Below are 18018 nucleotides of genomic sequence, written 5' to 3'. Positions count from 1 at the left end.
AACTCTTAACAAATTGTCATCTTTACGCACACATTTTGCAATTCAAAGCAGCATAGGTTCCCTGCATATGACACAACAACCTGACATAATGTTCCACGTTTGCCATTTCAAAACACTGCCATCCAAAATAATAGCACATGTGCTAAATGGGTAATTTATGTGCCATCTGACCAAAAATTATAGTAGTTAAATGTTGCCACTTCAATCAGGATGTTGGAAATATAAAAGATCACAGGGAATCACCTTTTTTTTTACACCAATGGAAGATATTGGAGATAGACGGAGGAAGGGTGAGAACGAGACGACGTAGATGGGGTGTTGTGGCAGCTGTGTGGCAAGATTATTGATCTTCCCTTTTTTCTTGTTCTATATGTTTTTTCTGCACATTTTGTTTGCAGCTTTCCTTACAGCTTTTTTGTGATCCTTTTTTGTTCACCCTAATGTAAATTATCCTCTGTGCATCTGATGGATTTAGGATTAAATGTTTCAAAAGATACATGTGGATCTGGAAATATTTATGTGCATGTGAATATTCTGACAGATTTTCTACAATGTGAACTATTTTTGCTTTATTGCAAAGCATACTAAAGATTGAAATGATTTAGTTGGTTGGGGAAAAATCAGGTAATTTAAATAAAGTGTTTGTCATTTGGTGCATATGTAACGCGTCTTTAGAACTACGCGCACTGACTACAGAAGAGATGTTCGTGTCGAGGAGCCCCGAGTGTTTGAATAAAAAACGGAACAACCAAGTGAAATAACCAATTGACTGTAATGACAAAAAACAAACAAAACATTAAACATAAAGGGTTTTGTCCTTCTTTGAAGATTCCTATCAAGTCCTTAATTCAGGTGTCCCCCTGAAGGGTCTTAGAAGCCATCAGAAGAAACAGTTTTTTTTCCATCCAGAGAAAAAAACCTGACTGAAGAGCAGGTTGGAAATGCATCTATTTCTCGGTGTGAATGAATGATTGTCTCCTGGCACGGCAGAGATGCGCAGTTTCAACAACAGTCAACCAGAGCACGTCTGACCACAGCAAAGTCCTTGTGCATCTGCAGGTTTGGTACATTGTGGCTGTTCTCAGTTTGGTCCATTCTCCTCTCTTCATCGTCTTGAAGGGCATAGAAGAAGGCAGAGCTCAGCCCCGGTAGAAGCATTTGGATGCTCTTCAACAGGGGCTTTCCGCGCTTTACGTACTGGGTCCTGATCTGATGGGTCCTCCTGAGTGGCAGTTGTGTAGGTCTTGGGGAGTCGGAGACTGACAGCGAGTGGATCGGCAGTCGTTGGAGCAGACAGTTCAGGGGTGCTGGAATGCATGATTGGGTTGGTGGACCAAAACCCAAAGGGGCTCACAAACGCTGTTTTTTCCTTATCTGCTCTTCTCCCATCTTGATCTGATAATAACCAGACTTTAGATCAAGGACTGAAAACCACTTTGATCCAGAAAGAGCAGAAAAAGACTCTTCAAGACTCATCTTTTATTGTTTGAGCTTACTATCGGTGATGCAGAGATGAACACCTCCGTCTTTCTTTCGTACAGCGACTATGGGGGATGCAAATGGAGAGTCTGATTCCCTGTGATTCCAGACTCTTGGGACCCAGAGTCAAGACGACAGGTAAACAATTGTCCATTTATTTTGACATGACCTGTACTTCTGGTTCCGATGAGACCTCTTGGCAGTTGGAAATCATTGTTCTTGGGACGTCTGGTAGAGGCAGCTTTTGAGTGTCCCACCGCAGGAGCTGGGTTTAGTTTAGCGTCTGCTTGTTCTTGACATCCCATGCTTCTCATTTTTGTTAAAGAATTTTTTTCTTCAGTTGGACCATAATAGGGTTGGCTCTGTTGACAAAGGCAGAAGAGATATGGCCATCTTCACCGCAGTTGAAGCAATACCAGGGCTTGGGCCAGACAGCAGACTTTGGTGAAGGATGGCTGGTTTTATGCTGTGGGTTGGGACTCAGCTGCAGGTTTCCTGGACAGAAGCTGGGACATCTGTTGCTGGAGTCGCTTCAGCTGTTGTTTAACGTCTTTGAGCTCATCATAGTCATGAGGGCTGTGGCCACAGGCGCTTTGCGACTAGATGTTGATTTGCTGTTTGAATGTGCTCATGCTGTTTCATGAGGAACTCCTTAGCTGTCTATCAGTCCTCTTCTGTTCTGAGTTGGAACAACAGGTCAGGAAATGGTGGGGATTACTCCTCCGTTGCTCCAGTTGCAACTTTGTAATCCAACCGTTGTCCCAGCAGCCACGGTAGAACTGTTTCAGCAGATGTTTATCAACTTAATTTGCCTTGTTTAACAACCGAGCAGATGTTGTGCTGTAGTCTTGGAGGTACGCTGATGGCCACTCGCCCGGGTTTTGAAGGGTGTTCAGGAACTGGGCGAAGAGCTCTTCTCCATCTTGCACGATCCCAAAGGCTGAATCAAGCACACTTATTAAATCTGCAGGTGATCTATCTGCATCAAGACTCTTCACCACATCAGCAGCAGGTGACGTTAAGTTCTCCATGATTCTTCTTGTAACACCAATGGCTAAAATGCTGGAATTCGTAAGAAGATTTATTTGAGATCGTCATATTTCATAGTCCACCTCATTACTTGGCCTTGGGACTTTTCCTGAGAAAGAATGAAGACGCAGTGCAGTGGCAGTGATGTCTGTGTTCCGAACCACGTGTTCCACAACAACCTTCTGGACTTGAGATGCTCTGCCCTGGTGATGTGCCTCATGCTGAACAACACTGGACTGGACGGGAATGGATAGTGAGCGTGGTTCTGCTGGGATGGACTATCCCGTGGGGCAAAAGTCCCCCTCCTCACCCTCTTCCTCCTCCTCGTCATAGTTGTCCTTTTCCTCAGGGTCGGTTTTAATCCTGGTGTCACCTCCTCTTTGTTCCAGCCCTGCTGCGTTCAGGTGCTGCCCAATCTGGGTCATCACCGTCTTCAGGACTTCATCAAAACTGCAGCCACTCCGGTCTGCCAGTTTTTTCAGTTCAGTTAAGTAATCAGGAGGGTGACTACTGCTGCTCGCTGTGGCGGTGTACTCTGTAGCTAATGCAGTGACATTATACATGAGGTTAGCAGTAGTTTGTGACGTGTATTTATATTGCAATAACGGTTCTAAGGCAGAGAATCTATAAATTCTTCAATCAGGTTTTTATAAAAGGAACTGTCAGGATCATCTACTCAGAAGGTGCGTTTAAGTTTATCATAACTGCTTAGACAGTCTGGTACTTGGTCATAGGCTTTTGTGTTTGTGATGCCATGATTGTCTCCTGGCACGGCAGAGATGCACAGTTTCAACATTAGTCAACCAGAGCACGTCTGACCACAGCAAAGCAGCAGTGCTAGCAGCAGGACGGGGAAGCACAGGAAGTGGTCTGGTGACCCGGTTGTTTTTAAGAGGAAGTGGCCCTCCAAAATAAGGGCATAGCCAGGTGGTACATATTTTACTAATGAGTGTCATAAGTTGGGGTTTAATAATTCTATAAGTCGTTTTGGTTGCAATGTGTAATTTAACAGGATAAATGATGTATTTTGCAGTTTGGGTGTGTGATTTTGTGAACTGTTTTACTTATTTTGACGAAACCAGCACAGTTTGCAAAAATATGTCTTAGCAATCGAAAAAAAAAGTAATTTATTTAAAATAACGATGGATTAGGTTGCTCAGTATTCACTAATAATTTGGGAGTAGAACAAATGATGGCATTTATATTTTATGATTCATTCACAGATTGGCTCATTGATACATCCTCATGGCACCTTACTTAAATTAGCACAAACGTGTTGGAGCATTGGAATATTTAACTTCTCTTTTTTCCAACTCCTGTTGTATTTTCCTATAACCTGAAAGTAAACGCATCAGCTGATATCCCACCAGTGTGTTTCCTTTCTCTCTGGTGATATAACCTATAAGGGTCATCTGGAAGCACGATTTTAGTTTCCATCTGCACTCTTCCTGAATAGTTTCCTTTATTCAGGAAAGAGCACAGCAATCGGACAGTAATCTCCAATCTTTCTGTTTCTGTCCTCTTCCTCTTCTGCTTAAGGACAAACTTGGAGTCCCTGCAGAAAAAGCTAGAGGAGCTTGAACTGGATGAGCAGCAGCGAAAGCGCTTGGAGGCCTTCCTCACACAGAAGCAGAAAGTGGGAGAGCTGAAGGACGACGACTTTGAAAAAATCTGCGAGCTCGGTGCAGGCAACGGAGGCGTCGTCTTCAAGGTCTCGCACAGACCTTCTGGTTTGATTATGGCAAGGAAGGTAAGCTGTAAATGAACGTGTGCTTAATTCCATGGAAACACCGAATTGTACCCATTGAGATAAATAAAAACTGTGGTTCGTCTTTGTTGCAGCTGATCCACCTGGAGATCAAACCAGCCATCAGGAACCAGATCATCCGGGAGCTGCAGGTGCTGCACGAGTGCAACTCTCCATACATTGTAGGCTTCTATGGAGCTTTCTACAGTGATGGAGAAATCAGCATCTGCATGGAGCATATGGTACATCCATCTAATGAGATAAATGACATATTTTTAAAAAATTTAAAAAAGCCAAATTGTTTGTGCCTTATATTTATTACTTCTTCATGTTTCCTCTGTTTTCTGGTTGTAGGACGGTGGCTCCCTGGATCAGTCTTTGAAGAAAGCGGGCAAAATCCCAGAGCAGATCCTTGGCAAAGTCAGCATTGCTGTGCGTGGCCCAACACGTCTCCTACATATTTTATGCTCTGAGAAATTTTAAACATGCTGAGCAAAGAAAAAAAAATATTTTGTGTATATTTTTTTTGTCTTTTTAGCCAAATGTATTTGTTAATGTGAGGTGTTTGGTTTTGCAGGTCATTAAAGGGCTGTCTTACCTGCGTGAGAAGCACAAGATCATGCACAGAGGTGAGAATCTGTTCTGTGTAGAATGTACAGTGGGGCAAAGAAGTATATATTCAGCCACCGATTGAGTGAGTTCTCCCACTTTAAGAGGTTTGAGAGGGTTGTAATTTTCATCAAAGAGAGACAAACTGAGAAAAAAAATCCAGAAAATCACATTGTCTGATTTGTAAATAATTAAGTTGCAAATTGTGGAAGAAAATAAATATTTGATCTCCTACAAACAAGCAAGATTTCCGGCTCTCACAGACCTGTAACTTATTCTGTAAGAGGATCCTCTGTCCTCCACTCGTTACCTGTATTAATGACACCTGTTTGAACTCGTTATGTATATAAAAGACACCTGTCTACAACCTCAAACCGTCACACTCCAAACTCCACTATAGCCAAGACCAAAGAGCTGTCTAAGGACACCAGAAACAAAATAGTTGACCTGCACCAGGCTGGGAAGACTGAACCTGCAATAAGTAAGCAGCTTGGTGTGAAGAAATCAACTGTGGGAGCAAAGTATTAGGACATGGAAGACATACAAGATCACTGATAATCTCCCTCCATCTGGTACTCCCTGACAGATCTCCCCCCTTGGGGTCAAAATGATCACAAGAACGGTGAGCAAAATCCCAGAACCACACGGAGGACCTAGTGAATGACCTGCAGAGAACTGGGATCAAAGTAACAAAGGCTTCCTTCAGTAACACACTACACATCTTTGGAGGGACTCAAACCCTGCAGAGCCAGACTTGTCCCTCTGTTAAAGCCAGTACATGTGTAGACCTGTCTAAAGTTTGCTAGAGAGCATCTGAAGGGGATTGGGAGAATGTCCTATGTACAGTAGAACTCTACTGTTTGGATGAGAAAGAATGCTGAGTTAGATCCAAAGAACACCATACCTACTGTAAAGCATGGGGGTGGAAGCATCATGGTTTGGGGCTTTTTTTGAGCAAAGAGACCAGAACGTAAAGGAAAGAATGAATGTTGTATATTGTCCGATTTTGAATTTTCATTGTTTTGAAGCAGCAATGGAGAACTGTCGGGATGGCAACTATGAATGCTGTATTCCCCGTTTAGAAGATCTGTTTTACTCATAGTTGATGAAATGTGAAGGTAGAAATGTCCTGCAGTAATTTCATCCCTGACGATTACTGTCCTCTCCCTCAGATGTCAAACCCTCTAACATCCTGGTGAACTCCCGCGGTGAGATCAAGCTGTGTGACTTTGGAGTGAGCGGACAGCTCATCGACTCCATGGCCAACTCCTTTGTGGGAACTCGCTCCTACATGTCGGTGAGTCAGGATCATACTGTATATCTTTAATCAACAGCCAGTGATTTTTATTTTTAATAGGTGAGAACTAACGTAGTGACAGAGTCTGACTGAATGTTGGTTGTTGTGCAGCCAGAGCGCTTACAGGGGACTCACTACTCCGTTCAGTCAGACATTTGGAGCATGGGGCTGTCTTTAGTGGAAATGGCCATCGGACGCTTTCCGATCCCTCCCCCGGATTCAAGAGAGTTGGAAAAGATTTTTGGATTCCCCATGGAAGGGGAAACGGCCTCCAGTGAATCTCCAAAACCACGTCCTCCTGGACGGCCGGGCAGTTGTAAGTATACCAGATTATATCAGTTACATGCAAATATTCAGAGCTCACATCCTCATTTTGTTTTGTACTTGTCCCAGCATACGGACCAGACAGTAGACCTCCAATGGCTATATTTGAACTGCTTGATTACATCGTCAATGAGGTTTGTTAATGTTTGCACATTCTAAAGTTATTTAACAGATGTGGACTTCTACTGGAGCTAACATATCCATGTGTGTATAGCCTCCGCCAAAGCTTCCTGCAATATTCAGCTCTGAATTTCAAGATTTTGTCAACAAATGGTACGTATGAACACTTATTTGCCTATATTCAAATGTTCTGGGGTGACACCACATTTACTGAAGTTTGCATACCTCCTCTGCAGCTTGATAAAGAATCCTGCAGAAAGAGCTGATTTGAAGCAACTAATGGTAGGTGAGAATATTTGACCGTTTTTGTCGTCTGGATCCATATTAATGAGCACTGTCCCTTTCAGGTGCATCCTTTCATCAAGCAGTCTGAAGCAGAGGAGGTGGACTTTGCTGGCTGGTTGTGTAGCACCATAGGACTCAGCCAGCCTCTGACACCCACCCACACCACCACCATTTAAGACGTGGACGAAAGAGTTTGTATTTTTGAAATATGCTCACACCAACCACGAAGGCACTCAAGGACGTGCAGCCATTTCTAAAACAAGTGTATAAAGTAAAAATGCCAAGTGAAGCGTTGTGCTAAATGATTTTTCTAGTAATCAAACTATGAAAAATGCTGCTAAATCTTTGTGCTGTTCCTGTTCCGTGTTCTATGCTTTAACAATCCCTGAGCTTATGTCATATTTTTAAACCAGTGAAATAAATATTTGAATGACACAGCAGACTGTTTGAAACCGATTTATTCAACAAAACCCATTCTGTTGGATGTTCATGCCTTGGGCTGTGCAGCCTCTTTCTTTGCAGCATTCTTCTTCTTTGTGGATCTTTTCTTGGGCTTCAGCATCTTGGCCTTGATCTACAGGATCACCACATATGTCAGCAAAAGCACATTTCATTTTGGGATGTTACTGCATAAACATGTACTTACAGTAGGGTCGTGCTTCAGGATGGCATGACGTCTTACTGTCTTGGCATACGGGTTCAGCTTGAACATAATCTTCAGATTCTTCAGAGGATTCTTCTTCAGTACTCTGCGGTTGATCTTCTTGCTGTTATGGCCAAAAAAAAAATCCTACTTTAAATATGAACTCCAGCTTACTGCAATACGTGCAAACGCATTTGTGAAAAACTCAGAACTTCCATGATAATCAGAGTTCAGAAACACGGACCTGAAGTGGAAAATCATCACAGCTTAATTACAGGTTTGAAGATCAAGGGAAAGTTACGTACTTGGGGGCACGAAGTGCTTTCTGGATCTCTTCGCTCTTCAGAATCCTGCTCAGGTCTGTGTTGGTCATCTTGTGCATTGGAAGGCTGGAACAAAAAAGTAAACTTAGTTCAAGGAAAAACAAACTAAACTAACTTTACTTCACTGGGTTGCTTCAGCTCAGAACTTCGTTAATATCACAAAGATCAAAAACACGGACCATGAAGTGGGAAGCTCATCATGACATGCATGTGCAACATATGATGTGTATGCGTGTGTCACATGATGGACAGGGCTCAGGCACGTACTTGTAGTCAACCTTCAGGGTGGCAGGTTTGCGCCAGGTGCCGTACAGCTCATCCAACTTGCGGAAAGCGCTTTCTGTCCAGACGCAGAAGCGACCGACGTGACCACCAGGAGCAAGCCTCAGCAGGTTCAGTTTGTTCACGTTCTGCAAAGTGATGCCTGGATGAGACAGAAACAGGTTTAACAAGAGCAAATTTTCATATCATATTCATAAACAAGCTGTGTATAAATGCATGACTAACAATAGCATTTGTGTAATGTCCTAGACAAAAGGTGAAGGTTAAAAGTAGTTTTAAAAAAAAAGGGATAACCGATGGTAAATTATGCATAGAATACCTGGAATATTCCTGAAGGCTTTAGTCAAACCAGCATCTTGGTTGTAGATGATGCACGGTCCTTTGCGCTGGATTCGTCTGCGATTCCTCATCTTACCCTTCCCCGCACGCATGCGCTGGGAGGCATACACCTGACAATAACAATGAAAGTTAGGACACTGGGCAACTCAAAAATAACAGAACATGCGCTCTGAATGTTAACGCTTCATTTTAGCATGCTGAACAAACAGGAAAGACTTTAAAAAAAATCAATAACTAGACTGTATTTAAGTAATTAAATCATGCTACAGTCCTCATTCATACATTCCTCCATTTGTTAACCACAGCTAAACTAAATGCATTTGGTTGAGCACTGTACATGAAATTTAAGAGAAAAATACAGAACTTTGATTATGGATAAATATATACATATACGAAGCAAACTGTCAAATATCTGTAAATATTTATGAATACAAATGTAAAATGGTGTGAGTGCACTTAGGTGTCTTGGGAAATCACATTTAAACTGAACCGAATGAGTGTTTACACATGACAAATGAGTGTTGGATGCTTCCATGTGTATATTTATGTGTGTATATATAAATACCCCAAACTGCAAAAGTACTCAGAGAGAGAATGGGACTATAACAGATATAACAGGATTTACGACTCACTACCCTTCGGACATTTTTAAAAAAAAAATCTTGTCCTATATTTTCTTCAAAGCTTATATCTGAAACGTAAATTATCACTTTAGTGCATTTCACCTTCTTGATGTCATTCCAGGCTTTGAGCTTCTTCAGCAGCAGCACTGCCTCCTTGGTCTTCTTGTAACCCTCTACTTTGTCTTCAACCACCAATGGGACTTCAGGGATTTCCTCAATGCGGTGCCCTAATTAAATAACACATAAAAAAAATACTACAGTCAAAGGAATGTTTCTTTGGTGGTTTAAAACTTGAAGTGCATTAGCAGTAGGAAGGCGTTTCTGTTCTTTAAAATAATGCATTTTGTTCATCCAAGTCAAATCTAGGATATTTCTTAAGGTTACCTTTGGACATCACAAGTGCAGGAATGGCAGAGGCAGCCAGGGCAGAGCAGATGGCGTAACGCTTCTGGGGCGTGTTGATCCTGCGGTGCCAACGGCGCCAGGTTTTAGTTGGGGCAAACATGCGACCACCACGACACATCTTAACCAAAGTCAAGGAAGTTTGAGGCCAAAACAAGAAAAACTGAAATACTTTCAACCTGCTCAGACTCAAGGTTCACCAGCCATCTGTGCCAGTATAAGACAGTAGGCATTCTGTCACTGGACACAGAGTCAGACGCAAATTACACCATCATAGCAAGGGGTTGGTTTTCTAAAATAGATATATATATAAAAAGGAACATTTTAAGTGTTTAAAAGGGATACATTTCCAAAAGCACCCTGGCCAGAGCGGTGAGTACCACCTCCCCTCACACGAGGAATACGGGCCACAGCTCTTCCTGTTCCCCAGGACTCTGCACTGGTCTGGTGGCCTGGAATACACAATCATACACCCGAGTTAAAATGCATTTGTTCAGTCACCTTACAGACAAAATAAGGCAGGAGAACATTAAAACAAAACCACTGACCTGCCAGCTCGCTCACAGCATATGGCTGACGGTTGTTCTTGCGCATGTTGGTGTGCACAAAGTTTACAACATCAGGGCGAATTGGGGCCTTGAAGACGGCTGGCATCAATACATTTTTGCCGACGGTTTCTCCTTTCTCGGAGTACACCGAGATGAGAGGTCGGGCACAAGCCTTAGAAAATGAATGGCAATCGTCAGGTATACTGATTTTACAGTATGCTTAACGTAATCTTATTAGATTTACAAATGAATTTGTTGTCAAAGTGTTACGATTTGAGGTGCTTTCCACTAAGGTTTCATATCGCTAAAAACAAAATACGTAAAATGCTAGCTCAATTTTAAGACATTAAAATGACTCAAGTCAAATGCCAAAACAGAGTTTAACACAGAAAAGAGTAGATATATTGAGTGAAACGCTGCAATAATCCAGACTGACTGAGCAGACACACGTGTAACTCGGCCGAGCTAGCTTGTTAGGCCAAAATGGCTCCTCGTGAAAGCTCCGCTAGCTAGCGGCATTTTGTTCTCATATACAGTAGTCCAAATAAAACGAGACAGTCGCTTTAAAATAATAAAACAAAGTTACAATATTGTGCATGAACATTATCTTATTCTAAGCGTAAAATCTCACCATTTTATATAGTTATTTTCGGCTCGCCGGGAACCACGCTCCACTCGCTATGGCGGCCACAGTGAAAAGGAAGTTGGTGCCTTGCCCCTGATGATTTATCCCTCCGCGTCAACAGCTACGACTTCCGTTTAAAACAATGTGCTAAATATTTTTTATATTTATTGAAAATGACATTTACATTATACACAAAGTTATATTGGTTATAAATATGACAACTATACACGTTAACTTACTTCCATTTCCCATCTAGGAGTTAAAAAAAATGGTTGGGACTATATGTCAACACCACGTTGGCGTATGTAACTACAGAGACCGAACTACTTTTCCACCTCTTTTTTTAAGTAAAAATATTTATATGCTATTTTTTTAGTTTTAATATTGATATTTTCAAGTAATTTGATTTAACTTATTTTTTTGTTGTTATTCGCAAATAAATATCACCGATTATAATTTGACCTATGACCCGGTGTCGTCATTTTGAGGATAAGCGCGGGAGTGTCAAAACATCAACAGTGGTTCAGATTTTTAGCAGTTGGTTCCTTTATATTTCGAGGGATCCACTGAACTTTCTTGATGGGTTCGAAGGTGATACTTCGCGCTAAGGAGTTTTGCTCAATCCTTCGGTGAGTTTTGTTTACGACAGGTCGTTTATTCTTTTACATGTTGATATAACCAGTTTATATCAAAATTTGTAAGATTTGTGTCAATTTCAGGTCGCTTCAAGATGAAAATAGCAACGATTCACACACATTTGAGGTAATTTTACTTGACTTTATTCTAGTGGTAACAAGTGGTTTTGTTTAAAATGTTAAATTATTTATTCTTATAATTTCAGGAGGACATCAGTATAGTAAAAATGAATGGGGGAAAAAATGCTGTAGTGAGCATGTATTGTGGCAAACAGACGATCTTTGTTTGTGAAAAAGCGGTAAGTATTTCACATTTTTCACACTTTTTGATGGATTACTTTACCATTTTTAATTTAAATTGGTGATTAATTTATTTATTTTGCTATGTGTGGTTGTCAAAATGTACGCATTTTTTATATTTATTCTCTATTCCCCCGAAATTCTGTTATGTTTGCGCTCTTTAGATCCCAAAAGTATGTCAACCAGAGCATCAGGAAATGACAGAAACATCAAACTGCGATGACGATGATGGAGCTGAGAATGATGGCGCTGATGATGCTGATGCAGATGCTCTGCAGATAGAATTGATGCCACAGCCACTCACAATCATGAAAGCAAGGTGGTGATAAATCCTTCAACATTTTACTCATATTTACACAATTGTCTTAGTTTGTAATAAACTTTTTTCCCCCCATCTCTCTAAAGGGAGCTGCTGTCTTGGTACACATTATCTCTAAATCCTGGCATGTCGATAGTTGACAAGCATCCCGCCTTACATCCTCTCTGGGTGCGCTGTGACATGTCTGACCCCGCTGGAACAACTTGGCTCGGGGCTGAACCCGTTTACGTTGACACTAAAATAACTGCCATCAAACTCTACTCCATCACCTGCAAAGGTATTTTTTAGCCATTTTTTCCAAACTAAAGCAATAAATGCGTCTTATTGTAACCGTTTAATTCATTTTACTCATCCTTAGGGTCAACTGTGGACAAACAGTCTTTTGTAACCTTAGAAGAATTGAAACAAGAGCATAAAAAAAGGCACAACTCGACTTCTGTAAGTGTGCATGCGCTTAAGTTTGCACTTTATAACTCTTTGTTTACATTCGCGTGTCAATGCTTCCAGATCGGAATTAAAGGCAGTGCTAGGTTCAGCCTGTTCGGCTCTACTGTTGTCGAGAACACGACTATTGAGTCACAAAGCAGCGTCACGGTGGACCTCAAGTGGAGTCATGTGGAGAGTGTCCTTGAGGTCCCACCTCTGTCCTCCACGGCAACACTGGTGAGCAGCAAAGACTGATTCTGTCTCTGCTTTCATAGAAAGTATTTGATGAATATAAAGAAGCAAATAATGATTTTTGACATAAATTTGAGTTTTAATGTTTGATTTTGCTCACGTATTTGAGTATTTCTTTGTTTGCAGAATATTAAAGTTGCTACTGGAGACATGAGAAGCCCCATGTTTGACATGTACAGAGAACTAGAGTTCCTCCAGGTGTGTCTCTCATTGATGAAACTTTAGATCCTATTCAGTTAAAATAAATTCTCAAAGCTTCTGTTTTTTTTAGACTTTAGCTGATGGTTTGAGAACGGGTGAGACTGAATGGATGGAACCTTTGGAAAGCGTGTCAGCTGTTAATCTGACCAAGACTTACCTTGAGGGTATTTACCTTTAGAAAAATGAAAGCAAACATTCTTAAAAAAAAAAAAAATTGAAAGTTGTTTCTTTTTTTGTTTTCAGAGCTCCAAAATACAGCAAAGGCACCTCAAGAACAAGCAGCAAAGACACCTGGGGTATCATAGCAATGTGCAAAAACCTTTTCAATGATGCATTCGGTAAAGAAAATATGTCTGATCGGTTTATTAATTTATTTTTAAGACCACAAGGATGAAGTCGGACACAGACACTCCAATTTTCAACTCTTTTTTGGAAAGAGGAGACTTGGACTTTGTGGAGCAGCTTTGGGTTCGCATGAGAAAAAGTCAGTCTGTCTTCTGTCAGAGCCGAGGTAACCTTTCAAACGGACAGGAAAAAAAAACAAAAAACATTTTTCTTTCCGTGACAGGCGTGACCTCATACCAGGACATCGGAGACTGCCTGAAGTTGATCATTAATGCCCTAAGATACGGTGACATCAAACCCTGGGTAAACAACAATGTAGTTTTGAAAAAAAAAACTGTTAATTACGAACAAAATGACTGTTTTTGTGTGTTTTGCAGATTCACAGAGACAGCAACAGCTCTCTCAGCAAGCTCATTCTGCAGTCTTACCACCAGCAGGTTGATCATGTTTCTCTGACAGGCATCACTCCTGTCAGTATGCTGCTAGAGATGGGTTTGGACAAGATAAGAAAAGACTACATCAACTACCTGATTGGTAACCAACTGACTATTGCTCTATAACACATGTGTTAAAGTTAAGGCCCGGGGGCCGGATCCGGATAATGAAGAGTACAATATTGGAAGTTATTTGCAGTTTAAATTGATTTATTCTGAAATAATATTCCTGAATTTTTATTGTTCATAATTATGTTAAAAAGTTGTGGTTTTAAAATGTTAAAAATTGGCATTCTGCTAGCTTTTTGGACTATTTTACCATTTACTAAGACTTTTTAGGCTATTTTGGAGTTAGGCTAATATTTACAGGCTAGCTGTTTTGGCTAATTTGCCATTTACTAAGATTTTTTAGGCTACTTTCGGATTAGCTAATATTTCAACTACATGCTAGCTGTTTTGGCTAATTTAGATTTTCTTTTTTGTTTGTTTGATTTTTTTAGGCTATTTTGGAGTTTAGCTAATATTTACAGGCTAGCTGTTTTGGCTAATTTAGTTTTTTTTTGCTTGTTTGTTTTTTAGGCTATTTTGGAGTTAGGCTAATATTTACAAGGTAGTTGTTTTGGCTAATTTAGGATTTTTTTTGTGTTTTTTTAGGCTAATTTGCCATTTAGCTAATATTTTAGTTGGCTATCAGCTTCAATGTTTTCCGCTATTAGCTTCAGTGTTTTTAGCTATTATTTTCAGCATTTTCAGCTATCAACACTAGCATCTTCAGCGGTCAAATTCAGCTTACAGCTTTCACACTAGCATTATCACAGGTAATGCTTTATATCCAGTTTATAATTATGTTAAAAAGTTACGGTTTTAATGTTTTAAAAATGTAGTTTCAGAGTGTTCAATAAATGTTTATCCTGTTCAGCCCGCGACCTGAGGTGTGTTTAGGATTTTACCCCCATGTGCGATTGAGTTTGACACCCCTGATCTATAGCCTTATAACTAAAACACAAATCATTTTAAGCCTAAGATTTGGTTACACTTCTGATTGATCAAATTGAAAGCATACAATTCTTTTTCTTGCTCAGGTGAAGAGCTGACCACTCTCAATCACTTGGTAAGATGGAAGTATTTCTTTTGACATGTCTCACATGTTCTTTAAAACACATTTTTCAGTTTAAAGAATGTTTTTCTCAGTGGTATTATTTGAACACGGAAGTGGATTTGCAAGAGCAAGTGATCCGACTCAGAAAACTGCACCACCTGCTGGACATCATCGTGACCTGCAGCACCTTCCTGTGTCTGCCCTACGACCGGCTCTTCCATCTCACTCAGTAAACAGCTGAATGTTTTCATTATAAGATCAGAACATGCTAAATATCTTTTTTTAATTAAGTGGGATGCTGAAGTTGAAAAGAATTTATGTTTTATTTCAGATCATGTTTACAGTATTACAAAACAGCCGCATATGATGAAGAGCACGAGTTTAAGCTCCAGATCAAACCTGCAATAATCAGCCATTTCTATCAGAAGTAAGTTCTGCCTGAGATGACCTTTTTTATTACATTTCATTTAGTTTAAATAGGAAAATGCATATTAATCAATGTTTTAGCATAGCTAGAACATAAATATATCAGATTTAGCACAATAGCTAAATGACATCTGTTGTCCTGAGGCAACAAAAACAAAAAAACATGCAGACATTTTGACAAAGATTTAGTCCTCCGTCTCTAATAAGTTTGGCAAATGTTCACATTTTATTTTCCTTTGTCAACCTCAGATCTCAATCTCGACATAAAATCAGAATTTTCATTTTAAAAATCTGTCTAGTGGGGTACGTTGGTGTAGTGGTTTGCACTTCTGACGGGTTTGAATCCCGGCTGGGACCTTCTGTGTAAAGCTTGAATGTCTCACTGTAAATGTGTTGGTCGTCTTCAGACACTAGCTTCCCTCCACAGCCCAAAAACATGCTTCATAGGTTGTGTCTCTAAAATGCTCCTAGTGTGTGAGTGTGTAGTTGTGTGGCCCTGCCAGGATGTATCCACCCAACAGTGGCTAGGATAGGCTCCAGCAACCCTGTGACTCTGAAAGAGGATTTTAGAAAACGTATGAAAAGCTATGCACTAAAAGTGAGGCATTACAAGTATTAAACCAGACTGGTTTCTTGTGTTTATTTTATTTTTTATTTTTTTTTACCACAGAGAGCATCCCATGATGTGGGGGGTGGAGGTGTCCAGTGGACACAGCGCCTTGGAGGTACGAACATCCTTACAGCTCAGCGACAGACCTCTGGTTGATCATGTCATCTTTGACACAGGTAAAATGTCCCACCCCAAAAATACTCATTTTAATGATGATGAATTAATTTCTTAAATATATATACTTTATTTTTGTAGATTATCCAGTGGAGACAGCAGGTAGAGACTGTGAGGAACCTGCTTTCTTTTCAACCATGTTGTGCTGCAGCCTCGTCAGATTTGCATAATTTTGTTAAAATTTCACATTTAAAAAAAGGAAAAAAATGTTTAGGTGAGTTTCACACTGATAAGCAACCCAGACATGTTTGAACTGTTTAAAAACCTGCAGTAATCTGTATTTGTTTAATTTTGACCTCACCAAGTGAACATCTCTATCTGTTTTTTTGTGCGGAAAAAAAATAAATTTGAAAGAATTTTTTGCCAAATAAACCAGTTTAATTTAAAGTAACACAACAAAGTACAGTGTATGATAGTGGCTGTAAGCAAAAACAACATTCCACTTCAACGTTCCAATATGAAGATCAGTATGTTGGAGGTGCATTCTCAATGCTTTGTCTTCTGAGTTCAAGTCTTTTTTCTGAAAACTCTGTATTCACACTTTAAACTAATAAGCTCTGTTCAAAGTCTCACACATAATTCATTAAAAGGATAAGTTCTTGGACCACAGACTTGATTTTTTGGGATTGCAGACTTTCTAATTCCGCCGGCGCAGCAGGAACATTAGGAAGACGGCACTGAGCAGAATGGAGAGCGTGCAGACGGTGGGAACAACGATCTCCGTCACCATCTCCATGTGGCTGGTCAGAGGGTCTGCAAGAACAAATAACCATGCAAACTTGTTTATATAAAAAAAAATAATTTGACAAATAATCTAATGAAGCTGCTAGTAAAGAAGCACAGCACTCAAAGGGTTAACATTTCTCTGCTCATTAAATTATTCTTTTTTTCCTGAGCAAAAAGAATTTCTTACCATGTATAAGTCTGAGAATATTGGCAGCAGTACTCCGCTGTTCCTCTAGTAAAAGAAGAAAAAGTACTCACAGTGGATTAGCAACAATTTAACCCTTTGAGGACTGCATGCGTCTGCTGGAGAATATTTCACAAAGCTGCGTTCAAGATGTTTCAGAATCCTTGATTTATACGTCAGGAAGGTTTTACTGAAGCCATAAAGATGTGAAATTGTTTTCATTGTAGGTATTCCAAAGGTATTAAGTTTGCTGGCTAAATAAAAAAAATGCTTTGTGAAATACTTTTTGATTAAAAACAATTAAGCAGGACAGAATTAAAGCGTGCTAAAATGCTGCAAGCTACGACGGAGTATTAAAGATACAAAAAAATAAAAATAATTTAATATTGCGAGACAAAGTCATAAATTTAAGACTTCAGTCGTAAATTCATTACTTTTTCGTTTTTTTAATTTCGTGGTTTAAAGTAGTAGATTTACAACTTCTAAAGTCATACCTTTATGATTTTAATACAATTAATTTTTATGACTAAAAAGTCATAAATTTAGTCTATGACTTTTGAAGACATAATATCCGACTTGATTCTTGTAATTTAACAATTACGTCTTTTTTTTCTCCTAAACTTACACATTTTTTACTTGTCAATTTATGTTTTTATAGTCGTAAATGTACAACTTTTTACCAAGTAAATTTTCAAGAAAAAAAGGCATAAAATTAGTCTATAACTTTTAGTCATAAATACACGACTTAATTCTTGTAATTTAACAGTTACAACTTTTTTTCTCATAAGTTTGGATTTTAAAGTCATAAATTTACAACTTCAAAAGTCATGAATTTATGACTCTAACACAGGTAAATTTGCAAGAACAAGTCATAAATTTAACCAACGACTTTTAAAATCCCAAATATACAACTTTATTCTTGTATTTCAACAGTTATGATTTTATTTTTCATAAATTAGTTATTTATTAGTTCAATTAGCCTAAATTTTTGTCATATTTCTCTTACATATATGTGTTTCAAAGTAATAAATTTACGACTTTAAAACAAATAAGTTAAAAAACAAAATGTAATACATTTACAATTTTATCTGTGTAAACAGTTTTATTGTAGAAACTTTTTGACTTTAAAAGTCACAAATTAATTACTTTAAACAAGTAAACTTACGTTAAAAAAATCATAAATTTTGCCAATAAAGTCATAAATTTACAACT

The 18018-nt window shown here is 39.3% G+C and overlaps 4 protein-coding genes and 3 non-coding genes across 11 annotated transcripts in view; 2 read left to right on the top strand and 5 right to left on the bottom strand.

Annotated features, from left to right (window-relative positions):
* Window positions 1-7327, top strand: part of map2k1 (mitogen-activated protein kinase kinase 1) — a 17504-nt gene extending 10177 nt beyond the window's left edge. The window contains exons 2-11 of the mRNA XM_024281448.2: window positions 4048-4258; window positions 4351-4497; window positions 4610-4687; window positions 4833-4884; window positions 6037-6161; window positions 6273-6477; window positions 6555-6619; window positions 6700-6758; window positions 6842-6887; window positions 6953-7327. Of these exons, the coding sequence (XP_024137216.1) occupies window positions 4048-4258; window positions 4351-4497; window positions 4610-4687; window positions 4833-4884; window positions 6037-6161; window positions 6273-6477; window positions 6555-6619; window positions 6700-6758; window positions 6842-6887; window positions 6953-7066 (1102 nt within the window). The 3' untranslated portion in view covers window positions 7067-7327. The remainder of the gene's footprint in view (window positions 1-4047; window positions 4259-4350; window positions 4498-4609; window positions 4688-4832; window positions 4885-6036; window positions 6162-6272; window positions 6478-6554; window positions 6620-6699; window positions 6759-6841; window positions 6888-6952) is intronic.
* Window positions 7328-7332: 5 nt separating this feature from the next.
* On the bottom strand, window positions 7333-10834 carry rpl4 (ribosomal protein L4). The gene is made up of 10 exons (XM_024281449.2): window positions 10682-10834; window positions 10051-10222; window positions 9848-9954; window positions 9485-9623; window positions 9203-9327; window positions 8458-8587; window positions 8124-8280; window positions 7839-7922; window positions 7537-7657; window positions 7333-7464 (listed from the first exon to the last, which is right to left on the bottom strand). The coding sequence occupies exons 1-10, from the start codon at window positions 10682-10684 to the stop codon at window positions 7378-7380; spliced, it is 1125 nt and encodes a 374-aa protein (XP_024137217.1). The 5' UTR covers window positions 10685-10834; the 3' UTR covers window positions 7333-7377.
* On the bottom strand, window positions 7735-7802 carry LOC112152951. The gene has a single exon (XR_002920421.1). It is a non-coding gene; the product is annotated as a small nucleolar RNA SNORD18 (small nucleolar RNA).
* On the bottom strand, window positions 7992-8062 carry LOC112152952. The gene has a single exon (XR_002920422.1). It is a non-coding gene; the product is annotated as a small nucleolar RNA SNORD18 (small nucleolar RNA).
* LOC112152953 lies at window positions 9683-9781 on the bottom strand. The gene has a single exon (XR_002920423.1). It is a non-coding gene; the product is annotated as a small nucleolar RNA SNORD16 (small nucleolar RNA).
* A 202-nt stretch (window positions 10835-11036) lies between the features above and the next one.
* Window positions 11037-16500, top strand: zwilch (zwilch kinetochore protein). The gene is made up of 18 exons (XM_024281442.2): window positions 11037-11304; window positions 11395-11437; window positions 11517-11609; window positions 11775-11929; window positions 12016-12206; window positions 12288-12367; window positions 12437-12592; window positions 12734-12805; window positions 12879-12972; window positions 13052-13104; window positions 13190-13292; window positions 13377-13456; window positions 13531-13687; window positions 14670-14698; window positions 14779-14915; window positions 15018-15113; window positions 15783-15898; window positions 15978-16500. Exons 1-18 carry the CDS (start codon window positions 11255-11257, stop codon window positions 16064-16066), a joined length of 1794 nt encoding a protein of 597 aa, XP_024137210.1. The 5' UTR covers window positions 11037-11254; the 3' UTR covers window positions 16067-16500.
* Window positions 15943-18018, bottom strand: part of lctlb (lactase-like b) — a 9646-nt gene continuing 7570 nt past the window's right edge. For 3 of the 5 annotated variants that reach the window (XR_002920237.2, XM_024281443.2, XM_024281447.2), the window contains 2 exons: window positions 16810-16854; window positions 15943-16649 (listed from right to left, as the gene is read on the bottom strand). Coding sequence is in view for 4 of the 5 variants with exons in the window: in XM_024281443.2 (XP_024137211.1) it covers window positions 16534-16649; window positions 16810-16854 (161 nt within the window). In the remaining variant the exon portion in view is untranslated. Of the gene's footprint in view, window positions 16855-18018 lie in introns of all 5 variants that reach the window. The other 2 variants (XM_036212361.1, XM_024281446.2) reach the window with 2 other exon arrangements.

This window comes from Oryzias melastigma, linkage group LG6 (assembly GCF_002922805.2).
Source record: "Oryzias melastigma strain HK-1 linkage group LG6, ASM292280v2, whole genome shotgun sequence".
Taxonomy (NCBI): Eukaryota; Metazoa; Chordata; class Actinopteri; order Beloniformes; family Adrianichthyidae; genus Oryzias; species Oryzias melastigma.
This window is presented reverse-complemented; position numbering and strand designations above follow the sequence as displayed.

Coding starts and splice junctions, on each gene's coding strand:
- rpl4 (XM_024281449.2), bottom strand. Junction 8,281..8,457: donor AGCCTTCAGGAATATTCCAG/GTATTCTATGCA, acceptor TGTCTCATCCAG/GCATCACTTTGCAGAACGTG. Junction 7,465..7,536: donor TCCTGAAGCACGACCCTACT/GTAAGTACATGT, acceptor GTGATCCTGTAG/ATCAAGGCCAAGATGCTGAA.
- zwilch (XM_024281442.2), top strand. CDS start 11,255: ATGGGTTCGAAGGTGATACTTCGCGCTAAGGAGTTTTGCTCAATCCTT. Junction 12,806..12,878: donor GAGAACTAGAGTTCCTCCAG/GTGTGTCTCTCA, acceptor TGTTTTTTTTAG/ACTTTAGCTGATGGTTTGAG. Junction 13,457..13,530: donor ACGGTGACATCAAACCCTGG/GTAAACAACAAT, acceptor TGTGTTTTGCAG/ATTCACAGAGACAGCAACAG.